At 46.3% G+C, this 22363-nt stretch overlaps 1 protein-coding gene across 12 annotated transcripts in view; it reads left to right on the plus strand.

Moving 5' to 3' along the window:
• LOC310749992 (uncharacterized protein) overlaps positions 1-22144 on the plus strand; it is a 66186-nt gene extending 44042 nt beyond the window's left edge. For all 12 annotated transcript variants that reach the window (XM_083587438.1, XM_083587437.1, XM_083587430.1 and 9 more), the window contains 5 exons: positions 3403-3584; positions 10902-10959; positions 13738-13890; positions 16279-16479; positions 18266-22144. In XM_083587438.1, the coding sequence (XP_083443564.1) occupies positions 3403-3584; positions 10902-10959; positions 13738-13890; positions 16279-16479; positions 18266-18304 (633 nt within the window). In that variant the 3' untranslated portion in view covers positions 18305-22144. The remainder of the gene's footprint in view (positions 1-3402; positions 3585-10901; positions 10960-13737; positions 13891-16278; positions 16480-18265) is intronic.
• Positions 22145-22363: the final 219 nt, after the last annotated feature.

Here is a 22363-nt window from a genome sequence, read left to right on the forward strand (position 1 = left end):
AGTGTAAGTCAGAAGGTTGGCAGGTGAAGGCAGACTGAGCTTGGTGAGGGACTGCCCCATTCATCCTAATGGACCAGCCTCCACTGTCTGCTTGCTTTCACTATATGTGCTTTCACTATATGTGCGAAGTGACATCTAAGCCTGACATTGCTGGGAAATGACTCTTGACTGCCACGGGCTCTCCAAGGTTTGGGGCCTGCTATTTGATGCCAGCATTTCAGTTGGATTAAGCAGTTTTTCCGAAGGAAGAAGCCCTTTCGTCTCGTTTGGCTGGCTAGCTGTCTGAAATGAATATAGATCAGAGGTGGGGAGCCTGTTCTGTTGAGGGCTGCGATCTCTTGGGGTGCTTAGGGGCCAGGAAGGCTGTTGAGTAGCACATTCTGACAGTGAACAGAGCCAGAAGTGAGCAAGGCACCTCTGTGCACGTTCTCTCTCTCCGTCTCCCCCAAGCCCTTTCCCTGTTTTCCCCATCCTTGCAGCCCACAGGAAAAATTAACCAAGGGCCACATGTAACATTAGCAAGGACCGCATGTTGCCAAACCCATTATAATACAGATTTGCCCCCCCCCCCCGAAAATCACATGGAAGGGACATCAGGTATGTCCTGGGCAGGAAAAGTTAGTGGATTCTGAAGGGAAAGGCTTGGTGTGGTCTGGACTGTGGATTTACATTGGTTCTATTTCACTGATCATCCCAGCTGCCGTTCCTTACTGTTCCCAACTAATGAACCTTTTAAAAAATGAAGATTCCACTAGACTTCAATGAAAACAGATCTTGCAATGTCTAGAACTTCTTCCTAGATAGAGAAGGAAATATATGACAGTACATAATTTCCTCCTGCGCCTGCCATGTGACAGGGTAAAGTAAAGGTAAAGGGACCCCTGACCATTAGGTCCAGTCGTGACCGACTCGGGGGTTGCACGCTCATCTTGCTCTATAGGCCGAGGGAGCCGGCGTACAGCTTCTGGGTCATGTGGCCAGCATGACTAAGCCGCTTCTGGCGAACCAGAGCAGCGTATGGAAACACCGTTTACCTTCCCCGTTTACCTTTGACGTGCTTTCGAACTGCTAGGTTGGCAGGAGCAGGGACCGAGCAATGGGAGCTCACCCTGTTGCGGGGATTCGAACCGCCGACCTTCTGATCGGCAAATCCTAGGCTCTGTGGTTTAACCCACAGCGCCACCTGCATCCCTCTTGTGACAGGGTAATGTCCCATAAATGCCTGGGCAAAGGGATTGGACTTTGCCTGGCACCGTTATCACAGAAGGATTGGTGCCAGCCTACTTTTCATTGTAGCCTAGCAAACATGTCATTAGCCCTACCTTGCTCGTTTGGCTTGTACTACATGAATTCTTTTCCATTTTTTGTCCATTGTGCCACAAAGCAGCCACAGGTTCAGCCATCAGCCTGGCTTGTTAATAGGGCAGCAAGTCTTTATGTGTTCCATTCCGTTCCATTTCCATGTATTAGTTACACACAACATTGTTTCCATTCTGCTGCAGTTCATTTTCTTCCCAAAACGATGTTGTTCATCTCGCTGTCCACTCTGGCAAAATGGCATATTTACACAACTAATTACATAAAACACATCATTAAGTTGTCGTTACATTGTTTCACCCAATCAATTTCATTGCAAAGGAAACACATTGCAAATGGAGGGAGAACATAATGAATTACGTAATGTTTGTGGAATGACAGCAACAACAACTGCGAATCCTGATCACATTTGATGGATTCATTTCTGTTCTGGACATGGGATGAGAAAGCGAACATTGGCAGTTTTCGGTTTCGTTAGAATTCCCTGACACCCCTCTTTGTTAGGTAGTCCTTTTAGTCTGCGCACTTCAGAAGCCTAGCATTTTTATATGAACTCGTGGCCAAGGAAAAGTTCCTCCAGACATTTTCCCACAGGAACCCCCAAAAAAACCCCACGTTCGCAAAATGAGCGTTTAAACTGAGATCAGCTTTCTGAAATGTACTGCACAGTTCCTGCTATTTACGATTCTCCTGAAACATCCAAACATCTGTTGTGCACAGAAATGAAATCTTGGTTAACTGCTGAGAACTGCTCCCTTCAACGCAGGAGAATCAAATTGCCCATCAGTTGCCTTACACAGATTTAGCTGTGAAGTGATGATATGAAGAGGCGGTTTAAAGTATCTCTTTGTGCATTTAGCAACTCTGGGAATGTGCTGTATCAGTCAGATCCCTCCTCTCCCCTCTCTTCACCTCAAATGAAAATAAAATATCGCACCATAACCCAATCATAATCTTCAGCTGATGTTCTTATACTGCAAGGATGCTGATCTTCTTAAGTCTCACTATTACCCCAGGACAGGGAATATTTTATATTTGCTTTTCGGAATTGTTAATATTTTTTTCCCTTTTGACTTGAGATTCATTTTCCCTATTCAAGACATGCCTCAACATCCAGCTATGGAGCTTAGAATTAGAGGATCATGACATTCTTAGAGCCGTGGGGCTGGTTTGGAAGTGCCGTCATCTTGCTCATTCCAAATTCTTCTCTAGGGGCCAGTTCTGAAAAAAACAGTTCTGCAGATTTTAAAGTCAACTGCTGAAGGTCAAGGGTGCCACTTGGCTGGGATTGACTGCAGAAGGTGCTGATTGGCTAGTACTGGCTAAGGGTGCTGATTGGCTAGTGCCTGTGACAGCACTGACAGCCACCCGACATGTCCTTAGAGCAATGTAATCGTTTTTTTTTTAAATAATGCAGGCTTTTCTTACTATTATTTTGCCTCCAGAGGCTCTTTTTTAAACCACGAGAGGGATAGCTGAATGTATAAACCAATAAGCACACACCTGCTGTCAAAAAAGCAAAATTATTATTATTTATTTATTTATACCCTGCCCATCTGGCTGGGTTTCCCCAGCCACTCTGGGTGGCTTCCAGCAAAATATTAAAATACAATAATTCATCAAATATTAAAAGCTTCCCTAAACAGGGCTGCCTTCAGATGTCTTCTAAAAGTCAGATAGTTGTTTATTTCTTTGACATCTGATGGGAAGGTGTTCCACAGGGCGGGCGCCACTACCAAGAAGGCCCTGTTTACAGGAGACGGCCTGCCTGACGGGGGGGAAGAGGCAACATTTGTTGCTGATCCAATGCAAAGTGAGTTACAAACTGGAATGGCAACCAGCCTGAAGAACCTGCTGCAAACTTTGTTTAATTGCTTATGCCTGTCTTCAACCTTTCAGTTAAGAAGCCTGTTAAATATTTCTTCTGGGGGGGGGGGATGAAATGAGATGCTTGGAATTTTATATTTCTGAAACCCCTCTTGGCTTCCCACATTCTCCTGCCATTGTGTTCAGTCTTTTAACATATTCCTTGGATCTTGTATAGGCTCTTTGCTGTGCGTCTAAATTTCCTCTGCCTTATTGTAGGTTTTGCATCCTTATCTTGATGATCACAGCGTTCTGCTAGTCCAGATATACGGCTTGGATGCTATTTACACCCCAGATCCGAGTGGACAAAGAGCAGGCACAGTAGCGCCACGTTCTGGCCAGAACATCGAGCTCAACGAACAATCCCAGCTGGGGTGGACAGTTCTTCCTCTCTTTGACAGGTGACTCTAAAAGTAGATGCTTCTGTGTTTGGCTTTTTAGACTTACAGCAGAGCCTTGTGCATATTTACTGGAATGTAAGCCCCGTTGTGTTGTATCAAATGTTATTCATACTCTGAGTAGACCCATTGAAATTGATGCACCTGACTATGATCACAGCCACCTAATACGTTGAAAGTGTATTTAAGGCACATGGCTTTCCCCAGAGAATCCTGGGAAGTGTAGTTTAGTGTCGCTGTGACCCGAGACATGGGTTCCGGTCATGGCAGCGGCTGTTTTGGGAATGCTTTATACCATCCTGATCAGTGAGAGGCGGCCTTAAAGCCACAAACCCTGCTTTTATAGGAACCAAACCATCGGTAGTAAAAACGACTGGTGGCTCCAAATTCCATTTAAAACGGGAGAAAGGGAGATGAATTCTAGATCAGTGCCAAAATCTGGATGGGTTATCACCGCATCTGCAACTGAAGGATAAGCAAGCTATCTTGGGAGAGAAGGGAGGTATATTTACTGTTCAGCTTCCCGGTTTTCGGAGCGCAAAAATGCCAGTGTTTATATCCTGAGCGGATCCCTTAACTGCCCTCCAAGAGACAGAATTACCCCCCAGATGAAATGGAAGCAGAGAACGTGGAAGGCAGCTGCAAAAGCTGCTGCTTGCCTTGAGAATGCACAAGGTGATGAGATGCCACCTGCCCATTCCTTCAATATACTTGCGAGGAGAATGGACTCCACTGGTTCTGTTCACACCATAGCAACAAGACCATAGCTCGCTAGAAGAGCATCTGTCCAGCATGCAGAAGGTCCTGGGTTCTGTCCACAGCATCTCCTGGTAGGGCTGGGAATGTCTCCTGTCTGGAGAGCTGCTGCCAGTCAGTGTAGACAATACAATGGACCAGTAGTCTGACTCGGTATAAGGTAACTCCTTGTGCTCCTACAAATGAACTCTCAGCTGGAAGGTCCCTAGCTGAAATCTCAGCTCAGTTAGCATTGCGCTGGCTGGCTTTAAACAAACCATTTTACTCTCTGTGTCACAGACACCCCTTCCCCAGTCTATAGCATGGGGATGACAGTGCAGGCCTATCTTCTCAAGGCTGTTGTAGGAATAACGGCTAAAACACGTTCGAGGGCCTAGGAAAAGTGCTTTAGAAATACGAAGTGCGGCTGTTTTCAAGGGCGGAATCGTTATTGCTCCCTTTCAGTGGCATGGCCAAGTGGAGGTGGACTGTAGAGCAGGGCTAGGGAACATGCGGCCCTCCAGCTGTGGTTGGACTCCAGCTTGCATCAGCTCCAGTTGGAGGGCCACAGGTTCCCCCAGATCTGCTTCAGCATCTCTGCAAGTCTCCCTTATCAGCATCAATGGAGGAGCAACTGCTGTATCCCCACGCTCTGGACCAAATGGAAGGGATGTGAAGCAACTTGTACAGGCTCCAGCACTGCCCCTCCTGCAAAGCAGTCAATCAGAACTTGATCTGGGACTATCTGCCTGACTATCCAGTCAGCTGGATGCCAGATCAGATAGCAGTGGTCTAAAGTGCTGGTCAATCCTTCCAAATCTCTCTAAGGCCAATGTTTGAGATCTGAGCAGAGTTTCAGGCTAGGTCAGGTGCAGGTTGGAGGTTCTCTTGAGTTTTGAGGGCTAAATACCACCCTACATAAATGGAATGAGCTAGAGGCAAGATTTTAACAATGGGTAATCTTTTAAAAAAAATCTCTTAAATATTGGTTAGGTTAGGAAAAATCCACTTATCTCCAACAGCCTTTGTAAATTATACCTGTTGTGTTTTTTTCCTATTGTGATAAAAAAAACAAGAAATGAAATAATTGGCTGAAGCTTTTAAATGTAGTCTGAGAATCCCTTCGTTTTCCGCCTCTCAAATATTCTGTAGCTTTTTATTTTATTTTGAAAAGTTTTTGCCTTTTTTTTGGTTGGGGCTGGATCTTTTCAAGCATTCAAAAAAGAATAGTAAATTCGTATGCATGAAACTGACTGCAAAGAGCAATTAGTCCTTCATTAATATGCAAATTTGGTCCAATGCAAATTCATCTATGTATGCGGTTTTAAATATGCAAGCCGGTCTTGCTGTGCTAGAAAACCCAGATGCTTTTATTAACTTTGAAATTGAGGGATTTGGTTAATGATATTGTTGACAAGAAAAACTTGAATAAATTTGACGACTTGCCGTCTTCCATATTAGCAGAGGCTCATAGGAAGGGGGGAAAAATCCAAGCCAAATGCCAATTTTATCTGGTAATTTTCCCATTACCAAACTAGGAATAAATGTCAGATATGAAGTAATAAGAGCTGGATATCCTAATGTAGCTGTCCCAAGACCTGAAAACACTCCCCAAAGATCCAGCCGTTTTATACCCAGAGGGTAAAGCCATCTGTATCGGCTCTTTGAACAATATTCCGCTTGGAGGTTTAATATTGGGGAGTTAGATTGTTTTTGTTTGGGAGGAAATAGATGCGCCTTGGAATTTTAAAAAGCTAACACTTTCACAGGTGGCTGTTATCACCAGTTGTTTCCACACTTGGCCCTTGTTCTGGAATTGCTATCCTTTCTCCTCTACTTTAAAGGAGAATCCCAGCGATGTTGATAAATGGGTGCAGCCCAGGTTCCTCTGTGCTGTCCTGCCTCAAGGATGGAGAACCTGTTGCCCTCTAGATGTTGCTGGACTCCCATCATCCCTAACCATTGTGCATGCTGGTCTGTGCCAAGCTCCAGGAGGGGTGCTCTCAGGGAGCTGGGGTCTCAGTCCAAGCACTATAAAGCTTTTACCAGAATACCTACCCAAGAGAGCAAGGTTCAAAGGTGCAGCATTGTCTCTAGAAGCCAAGGTCAAGGGAAATGTAGGGAATGTAGGAAAGTGCCTTATACCAAGTGAAACCATTGGTCCTTCAAGTCCAGGGTTGTCTACACTGATGAGCAGCAACAGCTTTTAGGTGTTCTCAGCAGGAATCTTCTGCATGCAGAGCAGGTGCTCTGCCACTGAACCACAGCCCTTCAGATGTCTCTGGACTGCAGCTCCTATCGTCCCTAACCATTAGCCATGGTGCTTGGGGCTGATGGGAGCTGGAGTTCAACAAAATCTGGAGGGCCATGGCTTCTCTGTTGCTGGTTTTTGTTTTTAGTACCAGCCTGTTCAGTGGAAAATATGCCACCTTGTACCAGGTCTGACCATCTTGCCCAGCTACTCTTCACGGTGCCGGGCCTTTCCCACCACTCGCTGCCTGGTCTTTTAAACTGGAGATGCTGGGGACTGAACAGGGCACCTTCTGTGTGCAAACATACACTGAGCTAGAGGTCAGCGTTAAAGCTATGGTTTTCCCAGTAGTGATGTATGGAAGTGAGAGCTGGACCATAAAGAAGGCTGATCGCCGAAGAATTGATGCTTTTGAATTATGGTGCTGGAGGAGACTCTTGAGAGTCCCATGGACTGCAAGAAGATCAAACCTCTCCATTCTGAAGGAAATCAGCCCTGAGTGCTCACTGGAAGGACAGATCCTGAAGCTGAGGCTCCAATACTTTGGCCACCTCATGAGAAGAGAAGACTCCCTGGAAAAGACCCTGATGCTGGGAAAGATGGAGGGCACAAGGAGAAGGGGACGACAGAGGACGAGATGGTTGGACAGCGTTCTCGAAGCTACCAGCATGAGTTTGACCAAACTGCGGGAGGCAGTGGAAGACAAGAGTGCCTGGCGTGCTCTGGTCCAGGGGGTCACGAAGAGTCGGACACGACTAAACGACTAAACAACAACAACAGAGGTCAGCAGGTACCCCCTGATACAGCACCCAAAGTAATGTCTATACAAGACGACATAGAAAGCTGCCTTATATTGAGTCAGACTATTGGTTTATCTTGCTCAGTACTGCCTACACTGACAGGCAGCTGCTCTCCTGGGTTTCAGACAGAAATCCCTCCCAGTTCTACCTGGCGTGGGGAACTGAAAAGGGGACCTTCTGACTGCAGAGCACACGCTCTGTCCCTGAGCTGTGGCCCTTCCCCAAACCTCTTGGGACAAATTCACAATTTGGACCTGAGGTTCCTTTGCCTGAGAGCACAATAGCCCAAGAGTTGCCTCTGAAGTGGTGCGTTTGAGTGCACCATGCCGTTATTTGCAAAGCTGCTGAAATCAAAACGACCTGAGAAGTTAATAGATTATGGTGCTCCCCAAATAGCTGTTTGATTCCCATGGCTTTCCTGGCACAGCTGTTTGGGATATAAATCCTGACAGTCAGAAATGGTTAGTTTCTAAATCCTTGATGTGCTACACTCGGCAAAGAACCGTTGGAACAGTTAAGGCAGCCCGGATGGCAAAGGCAGTGAGAGTGGGGGCGGAATATGTAACAGGGTCTGCAGCAGGCTTGGCTCTCGGTGCTACAGTATTTAAAGTTGCAGATGTCAGCGGCATTGTGGGCCAGAGCTGTGCATGCTCCAAACTTGGAAGTTAAAAAGGGATATCTGCAGCAAAAGAAATGTGAATTCTGCAAAGGAGGTGACCCAAGTACGCAAGTCGTTTGGGGGGCAGCAGGAGTTTTTGTGGTGCCAATGGAGCAGTGTTAGGCATCATCAGCTGCAAAAAAATTTAGTCTGTCATGTCCCCTGCATCTCAGAGTTCTCACAAAAGAGGGTATTTGAGTTGCCATGCCCAAGGAAGACTCTCCAGGGTCCACCTTTGGGCCCTGCCAGCTGGAGGACATAGACTTATGCCTCTCCCTCAGTTTGCATACCCAGAGGATAAGGGCCCCAATCACAGAGCCCTGTCCTCGGCACTGCAAATGGTCACAAATACGAAATCGGACAAGGTCCCTCTAAGGAGGACTGCCAGCTCTTCTCAGAGGGTGGGGCCAATCACAGAACACACCTTGCCTGCCTTTATAATGGTATCAGTTGACTTCCGCTCCTTTCTAGTTTGGAGACTGCCAGGGCTGTCTTAAGCATATGCGGCACTGGGGTGCAAAGATCCGCTCGGCGCACCCCCCAGGTTGCCCAATCCCAGGCACACAGGAGGACGGAGCCAGCCAGCTGCCTCAGCATCTCGCTGGCTCGGTCGCCCCCGAACTCGCGGTGCAGAGAAGCAGAAGAGCCGCCACAGTGCTCCAGCCGACAGGCGGGCTCTTCCCCAGACTCAACTCTCGGATCCTGGACTCTCAGCTTGGCACCCCTGAGAGCCTGGCGCCCAAGTGCCCCACACTCCTTGCGCCTATGGGTAAGACGGCCCTGGGGACTGCTCTCTGGGATAAGACTCCCTGGGACAGTTTGTGAAGAATTTGACTCTATGAAAGGCTGTAGCTGCAACGTGATCGCATTGTCACCAGTAGGTGGCTGTAACGGGGCCTTTCCTTGGCCTTTCTATACACCATCAAACCCAAGTAGGAGAAGAAGCTCTTTGCTGTGGCAACATCTCCCCGTGTTGCCTGGTTAAGGAAAGAAAACCCAGTCCATGGAGACTTGCTGGAAGCTTTCCAAGGTACTGATCCAGCTTCCCAAAGTCGTACACCATGTGATTTAGCCTTGATGAGCCTCTGCCTACTGAAACAACCTCTAATGTGATGCCGAAAGCCAAGCTTTCCCCGAAGCAAGTCCTAGACACTTGCAAAACAGGAGGTGCCTGAGGTGGAGAGTCTCAATGGCACTGCTCCTCTCTGCTATTTTTTTGTTGGCATCGTCTGTATCAGGAAACAATGTTTGCCTTTGGGGGTGAGGTCAAACTGTTGGAAGGTTACAGCGCCTGCTGTGGCTGTAGAGACCGATGTGGGAGAGACATGTTTTGTTGCAGTCGGGGCAGAGGAAGGCGCCCGGTTGCACTGCTCAAATGCGCCATTGCATTTTTTATCTCTATGCTCCTCCCAGTGGTCATTATCAGAGGGGGAAAGAGAGTGCCACTGGTGTTGTGCAGACCCTGTTCGTTTTGGTGAAGGTTGTGTGTGGTCAGATCAGCCTGACCTTCAGGCAAAACTGAATTCTCCAGGCAAAATGCCACCTGGGTGGGAAACTCGTAATGACCTCCTTGTTGAGAAGAGCCAATCGCCAGCCAGAGTGGGCAGAAGGCACTTTCACTACCATGGACCAGAGCTGGTCCGAACCCCAGCAGCATCTGTCGGTCTCCCTCAATGGTGCTTGAAAACCTTTGTCTGCCGCTGGGCCGCCAGCATTCTCTGCGATGCACTAAAGAATCCTGGGGATTGAACGGAATTGGATTATGTGGTGCAGCCATGTTGGAGTGGCAAAATGCCATAGCTTGGCTTTGACTATGCACAGTGAAATGTATTATGCAAGGTGTTTTTTTTTAAAGAAACAATATATGCTTGCTTTTCATTATGCGGTTGCTGAAACCCGTGGGAGAGAGATGAGCCTGACAGCAATGTGTGGTTATATAACAAATGCAACATAACTCTTCCCCCCTCCTGAGCCCAATCTAGTACACATTGTTAAACTATGGAACTCACTGCCACAGGAGGCAGGGATGCCCACCATCTTGGATGGCTTTAAAAGCAGATTGGACATGTCTATAACTCTGCCTCCACCTCTCGAAGTTCTTACAGTGTGTCCAGTTTTGTGTCTGCCTGACTTTGAGCCTGCAGGGCTAAGCCTTTCCCCACCCAAGAGGTGGGGCCAAGTTTGATAAGTGGGCAGGGCCACCCCTTTGTCAGTCACCTGACACCAGGTGTCCCCTTTTCCTTTCCCGTGTGGTTTGAAATCAAACTCTGCAGACCAATGTTTGATATACTTTAGTCATTTAAGTACTGGTTTATCATTACCGTTTGTAAGCAGCAATATGATGTATTCGCACTGAATGAGATTCGCACTGAAATGGTGAAGAATTTCCATAAGGACCTTAAAAACAAACCAACAAACCGCAAGCTGGTGTGGGAATATGGGCAGCTGAATTTAAGATGGAGAAACTCAGAGAAACTGAAGCTGACAGATTTTTCCCATTTCTACCCCAAATCCAGCTCCCTGCAGACCTTTCCTTCACCTGGGCCTGAGGAAAAACATTCAATGTTTCACCCATGTTATTGGATCAATAGTTGTCCACGTATAGCAGTAATAACTTGAGGGGGTTCTTTTTGCTAAGTTTGTGTGTGTCTGTGTGTGTGTGTTCAGGAGATTAATAACCCCTCCTTCTGCCTTGGAGTTTATTAGCTCGAGGAGTATTTATTACCTCATAAGCACAAAACCCCTCTGGTTACCATCTAATTAAACTCCAATTCAGTGCATGCAGTATTAGGGGGAATTGTATTAATAGTAAATTTCAGAGGAAAAGACAGGGAACAGAGATTACCTGTTGGATTAATCTTCCCTCTCTTTTGCAGAAACTGCGTAGGAAGTGGGGTGCACAACACGCCTTTGTTTCAAGGGGTGCCGAGTCCTGTGAGTACTGAACAAAATAAGGTAGTTTTAGATGAGGAACTGGATGGAAAATATACACTGAGGAGAAGCTTCTGAGTGACATCATTTTTGAGAATGGCCCGTGTTTAGGTGGGAGAGGGGGGTTCTTGTTAGAAGCTCTCTTGGGAAGGGGAGGTTGGTCCAAGTCCCAGCCTGAGCATCTTCATTAAAGGCAAAATACAGATGTGAAAAATAAGCTAGACAAGTGGGACTTTGGTGGTTAATCAACCAAAGCTTTTGTTGATTGACCTCTAGGGCCAAAAGCCTAATCAGCTGAAGGCGTGGGGGATGTTTTTCAGCCTGAGGGCCGCATTTTTTTGTGGGCAACCTTTCAGGGGCCACATGCCAGTCGTGGGCAGGGCCAGAGGCCAAAGTGGGCAGAGCAACAAATGTAAACTTTGCACATCGGGCCAGTCACACACTCCTCTCTTGAAGGTCACATCTCTGGGATAGCTCAGTAGGTAGAGCACGAGGCTCTTCGTCTGAGTCCCATGCAGGCCAAAAGATTCCTGCATGGCAGGGGGTTGGACTAGATGGCCTTTGTGGTTCCTTCCCACTCTATAAGTCCATGATTCTATGATTCCATCCTTCATCCAGGCAAGCAAAGAGGCATTGCCAGAATTCAAGGGCACATTCTAGCCAGGCAAAAACACTTGAGGGTGTGAAGGAGGGTGTGGTCTGGGCGTGGCCTGGGCAGAGAGGGTGTGGCTGGGGAGGGTGTGTGATGGGGGTGGGGAGTCCTGAGAGCCAGATAGAGAGGATTGGAAGGCTGCATTTGGCCTGAAGTACCAGTGGAGCCAGAATCTTTAACTGGTTGATCTAGCCATTGAACTAATTAAAACTTGGAGCCGTTAGTTACTAGGTCAGTTTTTAATGTGATTTGCAGAAATAATTTGGTGCTTCTGTTTCTTTGGCTTGGAGGCAGACCAGCATCCCTGTCCATACCCTTTTTGTTAAAATCTCCCCACACCATTTATTTGGGGCGGGGGGGGGAGAGAGAGAGAGAGAAAGAGGGAGAGGGAGAGAGAGAGATGTCCTCTCTGCCTCTTTTGGCACTGGTTCCTCGTAGAGCTGACAGAACTAATTTTATTCTCTTTTGTCCTTTTCTCCGTGATGTAATCCTGCAGTTGGCATTTGCAGGATCCATATGTCAAATTGTGGAATGCTCCTATCCACGATTGGCTTGCTTTGTTTTTTTCTCTTCCTTTTTTTTTTTTTTTTTGTGTGTGTGTGCACGACCTCCTGGCTGTTGATGGCACAAACAGGATATTGTAGCTACAATATTGCAGTTTTTCAGTTGTCTGCTTTTAAACCTCCCTGGGTTCACGTGAGCCTTTTATTATTATTTTTTTCACGGACAAAGAGACCAGGGAGAGATGGTTCTTTTACCCAACCAAAATGACTGTCGTTATGATAGGGGCTGTGTAGGGAGGTGGGATCCCTGTGTGGACCGAGTCTCTGTGTCTGTGAAATGGGCACATTGCTATGCTACCTGTCATCAGTAATAGGTGGGATTTGGCCGTGGTCACCCTTTAATAGTGATTTGCTTTCCACCAATAGAAGTGAATATCAATTACTCACAGGCTGCACTCCTAACTGTACAGCAGATTCATGCCATTCATTTCAAGCACATTCAATGCACATGTAAAGCACAGAGCCTCTCCCCAAGTCATCCTGGGAAGTGTAGTTAGTTAAGGGTGCTGGGAGTTGTAGCTCTGGGAGGGGAAGATGACAGTTCACAGAATTGTTTGGCACATAGCTGTCAACGTTTCTCTTTTTTTAAGGAAAATTCCTTTATTCCGAATAGGATTCCTAGCAAGAAAAGGGAAAAGTTGACAGCTATGCTTTGGCGGTGGGGAGTCATCTGCTTTAAATGTGTATTGAATATGTTGGCTGGCAAGAAGAAATAGGGATATAAAAGGAGAATTCCCTGGATGCCAAGATCCAGGTTTGGGGCAAGAATGTGCCTGAAATGTATGGATCTGCCCCTTGTGTGGGGTTTAAAAACAAAACAAAAGCACACAGTATCAGCAAAGCAGCTTTTTTGACATTATTGTTGTTGTCGTCGTATTTATTCATTTATTCATAAAATCTATACACCACTTGATTGGAAAAAAAGATGCTTCGGTGTGGTTTACAAAAGATAAAACAGTAAAATCAAGAAAAACTCGCAGCCATACCTCAAAACATACAATTACTAACATTGATTAAAATTACCTCAACTTTCGAAGTTTCCGGGCAGGTTTGTCTAAACAAGAACGTTTTTAGCAGGTGCCAAAAAGAGTACAGTGGAGAAGACGCCTGCTTGATATCACCCAAAATGGAGGCGATCTGGCCTGAAATCAGTGCCAATGGTGGCAGCACTTCTCCGCCACTGGTGGAAGCAGCAGATGACTCTGTGCCCACAGAGACGCCATCGCAGGGGCTTCTGCTGCCTGAGGCAGCAGCCTCACTTTGCCTAATAACTGGGCTGGATCTCTCTCTCTCTCTCTCTCTCTCTCTGTGTGTGTGTGTGTGTGTGTGTGTCTTAAAGAATAGAACAGAAACTAGGGAAGAAAGGACAGGAATGGTGAAGCTGGAGAAGCTGTGATGTAAATACATCTCTTGGTGGAAATGTGGTGTTGATGTACAATCTGGTCATCAAGGCCTATGAGTCATAACAATGCCGATTATCTCAAAATACCCCCCCCCCACTTCTTAATGAGTGTTTGGGTTGTGCTTCTGGAAGACATAATGTTTTTGATACGATGTGTTCGCAAGGAATTTCTACAGGGCATAACCACCCGACCTGTGAAGGATGTCATGTCTGAAGGTTTGCAGAAAAAGAGGCTCCGGCTTCTAGCCACGTATGGCAGTCTTGTTACCGAGGTGTGGGATGGCCATTACTTTGACGATGACCGGCAGGAGTTGCCAGTAAGTTGAACACTCATGTAATTATAAATCCGTAATAGGCATTCCTTTCACTGTGTAGCTTCTCACGGATCCTCCATCTGTCCCTTATGTGTAGGTATTTATTTACCTACATTGTTTTGGAGCAATTTTCAATCGCAACCTTCAGCAAGACTTCTTGTTGTTGGTGTCGTTTGTTTGTTTATGATCCACCTTTCCCCCTAAGATCCCAGTGCAGATAACAACATTAAAGCATAATATTAAAAACAGTTGCTCTCGGGGTGACTAACAACCCTTTAGACTCACAACAGCTCTGTGAGGTAGGTTAAACTGAGAGGTAACAGTTTGTCCCAAGGTCACCCAGTGAGCTTTGTGGCTGAATGGAGACCACAGTTTTCATCACAGTTTAACCCACAGTGATATTTATTGCCAAATAAAGTCATGCTTCCCTGGGGCTGCATCCATATCATACATTAAAAGCTCTGTTATACCACCTTAAGAGACATGGCTTCCCCCCATTGTGCGAACTGTGGTTTGTTAAGGGTGCTGAGTCAGGAGGCCCCCTTTTGTTAGGAGACCCCTCATTCCCCACAAAAAAGCTACAATTCCCAACGTTCCCTGGGAAGAAGAGGAAGTGATTCTTAAACTAGTCTGAGAATTGTAGCTCTGTAAGGGGGAATAGGGACCTCCTAACAACTCTTAGCACCCTTAACAAACTACAACTCCCAGGATTCTTTGGGGGAAGAAGCCATGACTGTTTAAAGTGGTATGATACTACTTTCAATTTGAAGTGCAGATGGGGGAAATGAGTGGCTTGATACAATGTTTATTCATGTATCACAAACATACTCTAAATGGCAACAATGGCAACAAAATCCATTGGGTTAGCAGTCCCCTTAGTGCTTAAGAGCATCCTGTTGGATATTTTTTAATGCAACACTCTTCAGATCTGGCCCCAACAGCCCCAGCCATTAGGCCCAATGGTCAGGGACACTGGAAACTGTAGTCCAAAAAATCTGGAGGGCACCAAGTTGAGGAAGGTGGCTCTGACCACTACCCTTTTCTGGTTTGCAGAGAAGAGATGTGTAGAGGTTCTTACAAGCCAAGCTTAATTACACAAGAAGTTCAGGACACGGCTGGGAATGGAGTGGAGTGGTGGATTTTAAAAAAAGACAAACCCTTATTGGGCTCAAGGGTCCAAGAAAGTGGCTTTTGGATTAGAGAAAATCTAGGCTACTTAGTATGTAAGAGTTCGATTTCTTTTTGTAGATGGTGCTTTTGGGTGTCTTAAAAAGGATGCTTAAATCGAGCGGCTTCTGGCATCCGGCAAGGGTTGTTTGACTGCACCAGCAGCCAGCAAACCCTCACACTTTGGTACTTAACTTATTGCCAGTCCACAGAGGATAGAGGGGGAGTTGTTGGGGTCGTTGTTTTGCCTCTCCCCACCCACCCACTCAGGCACCCCAGCTTCAAATTAAAGCCTATGAATTACTATAACAAAACGGTGTGCGGCAACAGTTAAGTGTTTGCCAGTTAAACTGGAGGTCTATGAAAACTCCTCCTTTATAATCTATGGGGCACTGAGACCCTGGACAAATTAACTGCAGTTGCATGCAGCAGGAAAAACAAATGCTATTAAAGAATTGCTTAAGGAGCGGGATCTTTTTGTTCCCTATTGGAATAACAAAAATAAACATCTTAGGAAGCTGCCATATACTGAGATGCTTGGTCCATTGAGCTCAGCGTTGCCTATTGCGGAAGATTAAGGGCTTCCTGCCCACCTCCCTGTTTCTGCAGGAATCAGTGGTCCAGCCGTGCTTCCTCTGAGGCGCGGTAATTCTGCTGCCTCTCTAGATCCAGTCTCTAGATCCGATTGATCCAGTTGCAGTCTGTGTAGACATATGGCATGAGCAGCTGCCCTCAGCAGAGGCTGAATGGAAGGAGGCAAGCTGAAGGCAGTGACTCATGAAGAAATTCAGCAGTCAGCCTCCTCTGAGGTCAGGTAAACCTACTGAGTCGTGAATGATTCACACACACACACCTGGTGTAGAGACGTGGCAGGATTATGCACCCTTGGCGGAGGTGATTTGAAGGAGGCAAGGTCAGAGCAGTGACTCAGGCAGGGACACGACAGGTAGCTCCCTTTGAGACGAGGTAATTCTTTTCCATCACTTGGGAGTGACCAAATGGTCCAAAGGCACCAGGTGCATCCACATGGCAAGACTGCCTGTCCTCAGTTGAAGCTGATTGAAAGAAGATGTAAGCTCAGAGCTCTGAAGATCAGTTAATCATACAGATATTTGGAAAGCATCCTCCCCTGGGGGCTGGTTATTTGGGCTTCAGGGCCTTTTGAATTTAGTTTCTCGCAACCCTCTCATGAAGTTTTGTCTTTGAAAAATCGCTTTAATGTAGGTTCTCAATGACCTCCTATCTGTCGACAAAACAAGGAAATTTTTGGCAGCTCAAGCCAGCAAGAGGGGCAAGGAAATGTCACAGCTTGTTCTGAAAACCCTGGATAAAAAAACAAAAAAACTGGGTTGCACCAGCCTTGAATATCTGCGGCAAGAGCATTTTTACAAGCAAACAATGGGGGCCGTTTTTTACAATGTTGTGGTAAGTGCCGAAATGGAAAATGTAAAGAGTATATAATACAGTGCAAAGCATTCAACACTTATTTCATATATAGCATACAGAGATGTTTCAGCAGCTCTGGAGGTCTTAGGGGTTCAAACAACAAAATAAATATTTGGACTCATTCACAACAAACATTCAAAGAACATTTAATGCACGTGGTTTCTCCCAAAGATTCCTGGGAACTGTCCTGCTTTGGGGTGCTGGGAGGGGTAAACTACAGTTCCCATGATCCTTTGGGGGAAGCCATGTGCTGTAAATGTGGAAGTGATGTGTGGTGTGTGTCATGCAAATATTATCATTATCTGGATCACAGCTGAAAAGGTGACAGAGCTTAACACTTTCCTCTGTTGCTGTCTTGTGGGAAAGTCGGCCCACTCAGGAATCTGTAGTTTGCATTTGAGGGAGGAAACCCCCCCCCATTCGTGCCAGTGGAGGATTTTCCTCTTAACACAGCTCCAGAGTTAGGATTTTATTCGGGACTGCATGGGGCGGAAAGGGTTAACTCCCCCCTCCCCACAATGCCTTGCCTTCAGTCAAAGTGAGCCTATATTCTGCAGTCATTTGGGGCGGCTGCATCACAGTTCTGCTCCCAAATGTTACCCACATTTTGAGGAGCCTTTTTTCCCCCTCACCCCCATTTCTTTGGGGGTTGCAGTTATTTAGTAGCTCCCAGGGATGAGTGTGTGGATGTGTAAAGCTTTGGCTTTTATATGGCTGTGTTATAATAATTTTAAGGTCATATATAATGTTCATAACTGTATATATATAAACCACATGTCTGAAACCCCACAGGTTAGGTCCTGAACAAATTTACCTCAAATATTTCTCTGCAATATCAAAGTGGGAAACCTCCCTATTGTCTCTTTCCTCACAAATCCTGTCCTCACAAATCCTGTCTTAAGGGCACATTCAAAATATGAACTTGGTGTGAGCCTGTGACCAGTGACCTAGATTCAGGAATTAAGTAGTTATAATAACAAAAGAGTGGCCAAAACCCAAATAATGCAATCAGGTAACTTGCCAGACAGGAGATAGACAATGCACTCAGATTTCTGTTGTAAACCGCCTTTTCAGTGATGTAGGTATGATGTATCTGGGCGGTGGTCTTGGACTCCAGGGCGGGCAATTTAAAATGTCTATATAAGGGCAGGCACACCTTTGTTCTGGGTCCTCCTCCTCTCTCCTGTGTTTGGGGGAGCACCGTGTCACAACAGTTAATAAAGATCAGGCTTACTAGCTGCTTTGCTTCTCAATATTCTCTGGTTGGTCTCTGTTATTTTCTCCTGCCAATAGAGAACCTACAAAAGGACTCTATATGGGCTCTTGGGTACCCTATAAGGGAAAAGGAGTGGATTTTTTCTTATATCAGCTGGAATGTAGCCGGCTGCCTAAAGGTCACACATGGACCCACATTTGCCTCTTGCCCCACCCACCTTTGGAATTCGGCCCCCATAAGGTTTCCCATGATGGCATGTGGCCCCCTGGGGCTGAGTAAGCTTCCCTGGCCTTGCCTTAGGTGCCCTTTCAATGCATCTGGTTCTGATCCCCTGGGCTAGGGCTGCCTAATCCCGATGCTTCCATCATTTCTTCTGGTGGTAGCCAATATGTGCTCCCTTCTAGATGTTTGCTGGGCTCCAGCCCCCGACATCTCTGACCGTTGGCCACGCTGACTGGGGCCGATGGGAGTTTTAAGCCCAGCAGCTTCTGGAGGGCTGCTGGTTCTGCATCTCTGGACGAAATGAACACGGTGTCCATTGCATTGCAGGAAACAGCACTCATGAATGCAGGATATGGCCCACTGTGACTCATCATCTTCAACAGCGTCCATGAAGGAAAGAGGAGTATGGGAAGCTTAATTCTGTGCGGCAGAACTGTGAATCCAGGAATGTGAGGAAGAAGAGAACATTTCCATAGCAGTAGCTGGCCCTCACATTTCCAGCACCCTTAAACTACAGTCCCCAAGATTATTTGGTGGGGAAGAGTTATGTGCTTTAAATGCGCATTGAACATGCTTTACATGTAATGTGTGGCTCTGTGTATACACACACACACACAAATCTCAGACTGCAATTTGTAAAAGATTGCAAGATGCAACAGAATCCTTTGCGTGTCTGCCCATAAATAAGTCCCAACAAGTCCACTGGAACTGACTCCCATATATAAGTTTGTATGGGATTGTGGCTTTAATGTAGCAGTAATGGTCTCCAGCGGCAAAAGCAATTCTTTCTGCCTCCTTAACTCCCCATACTTAAAATCAGCGTGCTTCATTTACTAATGGTTCAGCATGTTCCTTTGTTACATTTCTGATGATAAATGGGAGGTCTCTGGTTTCAGCAGGGGTGGTGGGAGAAGCTATCTCATTTAATCAATTGAAGTCAATCTTGTAACCACGTTCTATCCATTGGGAAATCTTAAAGCGGGGGGGGGGGGGGGAGAGGAGAGAGGGAGAGAGAGAGAAGTAGGTTATTCAGACAAGAAGGCTTGTGTCACAGTTTTGCTTCTGCACCTCCTGAAGTGATCAGAGGAAGGAGTGATAAAGACTGTGTGAGGGGGGGAAATCCAGTCTGCTGCAGCTATTTATCTGAATACACTGGTACCTCGGGTTAAGTACTTAATTCATTCCGGAGGTCCGTTCTTAACCTGAAACTGTTCTTAACCTGAAGTACCACTTTAGGTAATGGAGCCTCCCGCTGCTGCTGCTGCGGCGCGATTTCTGTTCTCATCCTGAAGCAAAGTTCTTAATCCAAGTTACTATTTCTGGGTTAGCGGAGTCTGTAACCTGAAGCGTATGTAACCCGAGGTACAGTCATACCTCGGGTTGAATGCGCTTTGGGTTGAGTGAGTTCGAGTCGCGCTCCGCGGCAACCCGGAAGTAACGGAGCGTGTTACTTCCGGGTTTCGCCGCTTGCACATGCGCAAACACTCAAAATGACGTCACTCGCATATGCAGAAGCAGTGAAAAGCGACGCTCGTGTGCGCACGCAGACATGCCGTTGCTAGTTACGTTTGCTTCTAGATGCGAACAGGGCTCTGGAACAGATCCCGTTCGTATCCAGAGGTACCACTGTATGTCTAATCCAGGCATTTCCATCCTTTTGGGGGTTTGTGACTCTTACCCCTTCCGGTCACTTCTATCTTCCCCCCTCCATATTAGACCCCCCCCCCCGTGCCCCCCGCACAAGAGAGAGAGAGAGAGAGAGAGAGAGAGAGCATATTTCACTTTCCCAACGTGGTTGAGTATAAGTAGGAATTGGACAAATTAATCTGAGCTCTGAAAGAGCTGAAAAACCAGGAGGGAGAGTCACACTTCCAGCTTTCTCTTTTAGCTCTGCATACTTTTCAAGGGAGAAAAAAGTATCCACTCTCCCCACCACAGGGCAGGCAAGGCAGTGAGTCCATTCCTCACTTTGCTTCCCTGACTTTGTGCTTCCCACAGTCTACTTCTGCCACTCATGTCCCTCATATTCCTACCAGTGGCAGGGTGGTAGCGGAGATCAAAGGCTTTGTGAACACCAGGAGAACACCTGAAGGGCGCCATGTTGGCAACCCCTGGTCTGATCTTATCTGCCATGAGCAGGGCCTGAGCATGGAACAGTAGGGGAGGCAATGCTTTATCTGGGTCTGGAGGCTGACCTACTTTACAAGGCTGTTGTGAAAGGTGTCTGATAACATGTATTTGTGTTTAGCACTTTGCGCACTGAAAGAGTGAAAGACCTCCTCCTTGTGCCCTGAAATCATCTGGGGAGACCCTCCGTTAGGCATCCCTTATTTATGTACTACCATTTTCACCACGGTAACTAAGCCAAGTTCTGCTGCCTGTGTTTTCTGAGCAATGTATGGAAGCACATTAACCTGACCTTTGGAGGGTTTGTAAGTAAACTATTTTAAACTTACCAAATGTGTGCTCTTTTCTATGCTAAGGGAAGAGGGAAGTTTTGAAACTCACAAGGACATATTTTAAAGGTCCGTGCTGTGTATTTTGTGATGTTAAATCTCTGCTGGGGTTCTCTCTCCAAATAGCCCCAAACCTGGATCTTGGCATCCAGGAATCCTCCTTTTTATATAGCTTTTATTCCCCCTTGCCACCAAGGAAATGTCCATAGGCTTTTTTCTATCCACTTTCTCCATGCCATACATTTTGTGCACTTCTATCATGTCGCCTCAAACCCGCCTTTCCTCTAAACGAAAAAGTCCCAAACGCTGCAACCTTTCCTTTCGTCTGCTCGATCATTTGGGTTGCCCTTTTCTGAACCTTTCCCCTTTGAAGTGATGTAGAAATGTGGGGAACTGAACTGAAGACTGAAAAATATAAGAGAAGCTGAAGACAAACCAAAACTGTCAAGTTTCCCCATCCTTACAGGCAGCTAGAGCAGCAGGGATCTCTCCTGGAATCTTTCCCTCAGGGCAGTTGGTGGTAGAATGGCCAGGGGTGGGAATGGCAGTTGGATCCAGCCCTCAGGTGTTCACCTTCACCTGCCTGCCAGGCCCTCCTTCAGTCCTCCGCCGCAGGGCCGTTGGTGACAAGGATTTCCCTGTGGTGGTCAGAAACTCAGCTGGGATTTATGGAGGTGAGGCGATGATTGGGTCTTCTTCATGAAGTCTGGCCTCGACTCTGGAATGGCCTCTGAGCACGGACACACCTGCCAGTGACCCTTAGCCCTCAGGTAAAGAAACAGGCTCAAATGGAGTTTTTCTTAAATTTATGGTTTTTTGAGTTTTCAGTGGATTGTTATTTTAACTTCCTCTGGCTACTATGTTTTTATTTTCTTTTCATTCCTTTGGATCCCCCCCTTTGGTTTTAAAGGTAAAGGTAAAGGGACCCCTGACCATTAGGTCCAGTTGTGACCGACTCTGGGGTTGTGGTGCTCATCTCGCTTTACTGGCCGAGGGAGCCGGCGTACAGCTTCCAGAGTATGTGGCCAGCATGACTAAGCCGCTTCTGGCAAACCAGAGCAGCACACGGAAACGCTGTTTACCTTTCCGCTGGAGCGGTACCTATTTCTCTACTTGCACTTTGATGTGCTTTTGAACTGCTAGGTTGGCAGGAGCAGGGACTGAGCAGTTTGCCTGTGGTTCATTGTTTTTATCGGTGGTGTTGATGTGTAAACTTCCCTTGATTTTTTAATAAGATGGGGTATAAATATATTACATGAATATGTTGCTGTACGAATTGGGGATGGGGAAATCTATCCCTTTTGGTTCCTCTCATTTTTCCGTCAGTTTATTTTTCTAGGACCCCCTAAAGCACTGTTATGGGACCTTGTACGTGTGGCAGGGTTTTCTGGGATATTCCATATTAGTTAATATGGAAGAGGACCATCTCTTCCATATTAACTAATTTCATCACCCTCATTTCTTCGTTATTGTCCCCCCCAAAAAGATGTCTAATTACATCTCTTATTTATTTCATTTCATTTCTATCCTACCTTTCAGCCAAGAAGCAAATGTGGTATACATCTAAAGTTTATTGGATGGATTTCCCCCCTAAATTGATTTTTGAATTCTGAATTTATTGTTATTCACATTTTATACTGTATTTTATGCTGTTTTTTGTTGCATCAATTAAGTGTTTTAAATTTGTTGTTAGCTGCCCTGAGCCTGGTTTTCTGAACCCGGAAGGGCGGGGTAGAAATAAAAAAATATTATTATTATTATTACATAGTTCTCTTCCCATTTTTCCTCACAACAACCCTGTGTGGTAGGTTTGGCTGAGAGATTGAGACTGGCCCAAGGTGAGTATTATGGCCGAGTGGGGATTTGAACCTGCATATCCCAGGTCCTAGACCAACACTCTAACCACTACGCCACAGTGGCTGTCATTCAGTGACAGTCTTTGGGAGAGACTACTGTGCTTTGAGCCAGA

Source organism: Podarcis filfolensis (assembly GCF_964270895.1).
Source record: "Podarcis filfolensis genome assembly, chromosome: 15".
NCBI classification, from domain to species: domain Eukaryota; kingdom Metazoa; phylum Chordata; class Lepidosauria; order Squamata; family Lacertidae; genus Podarcis; species Podarcis filfolensis.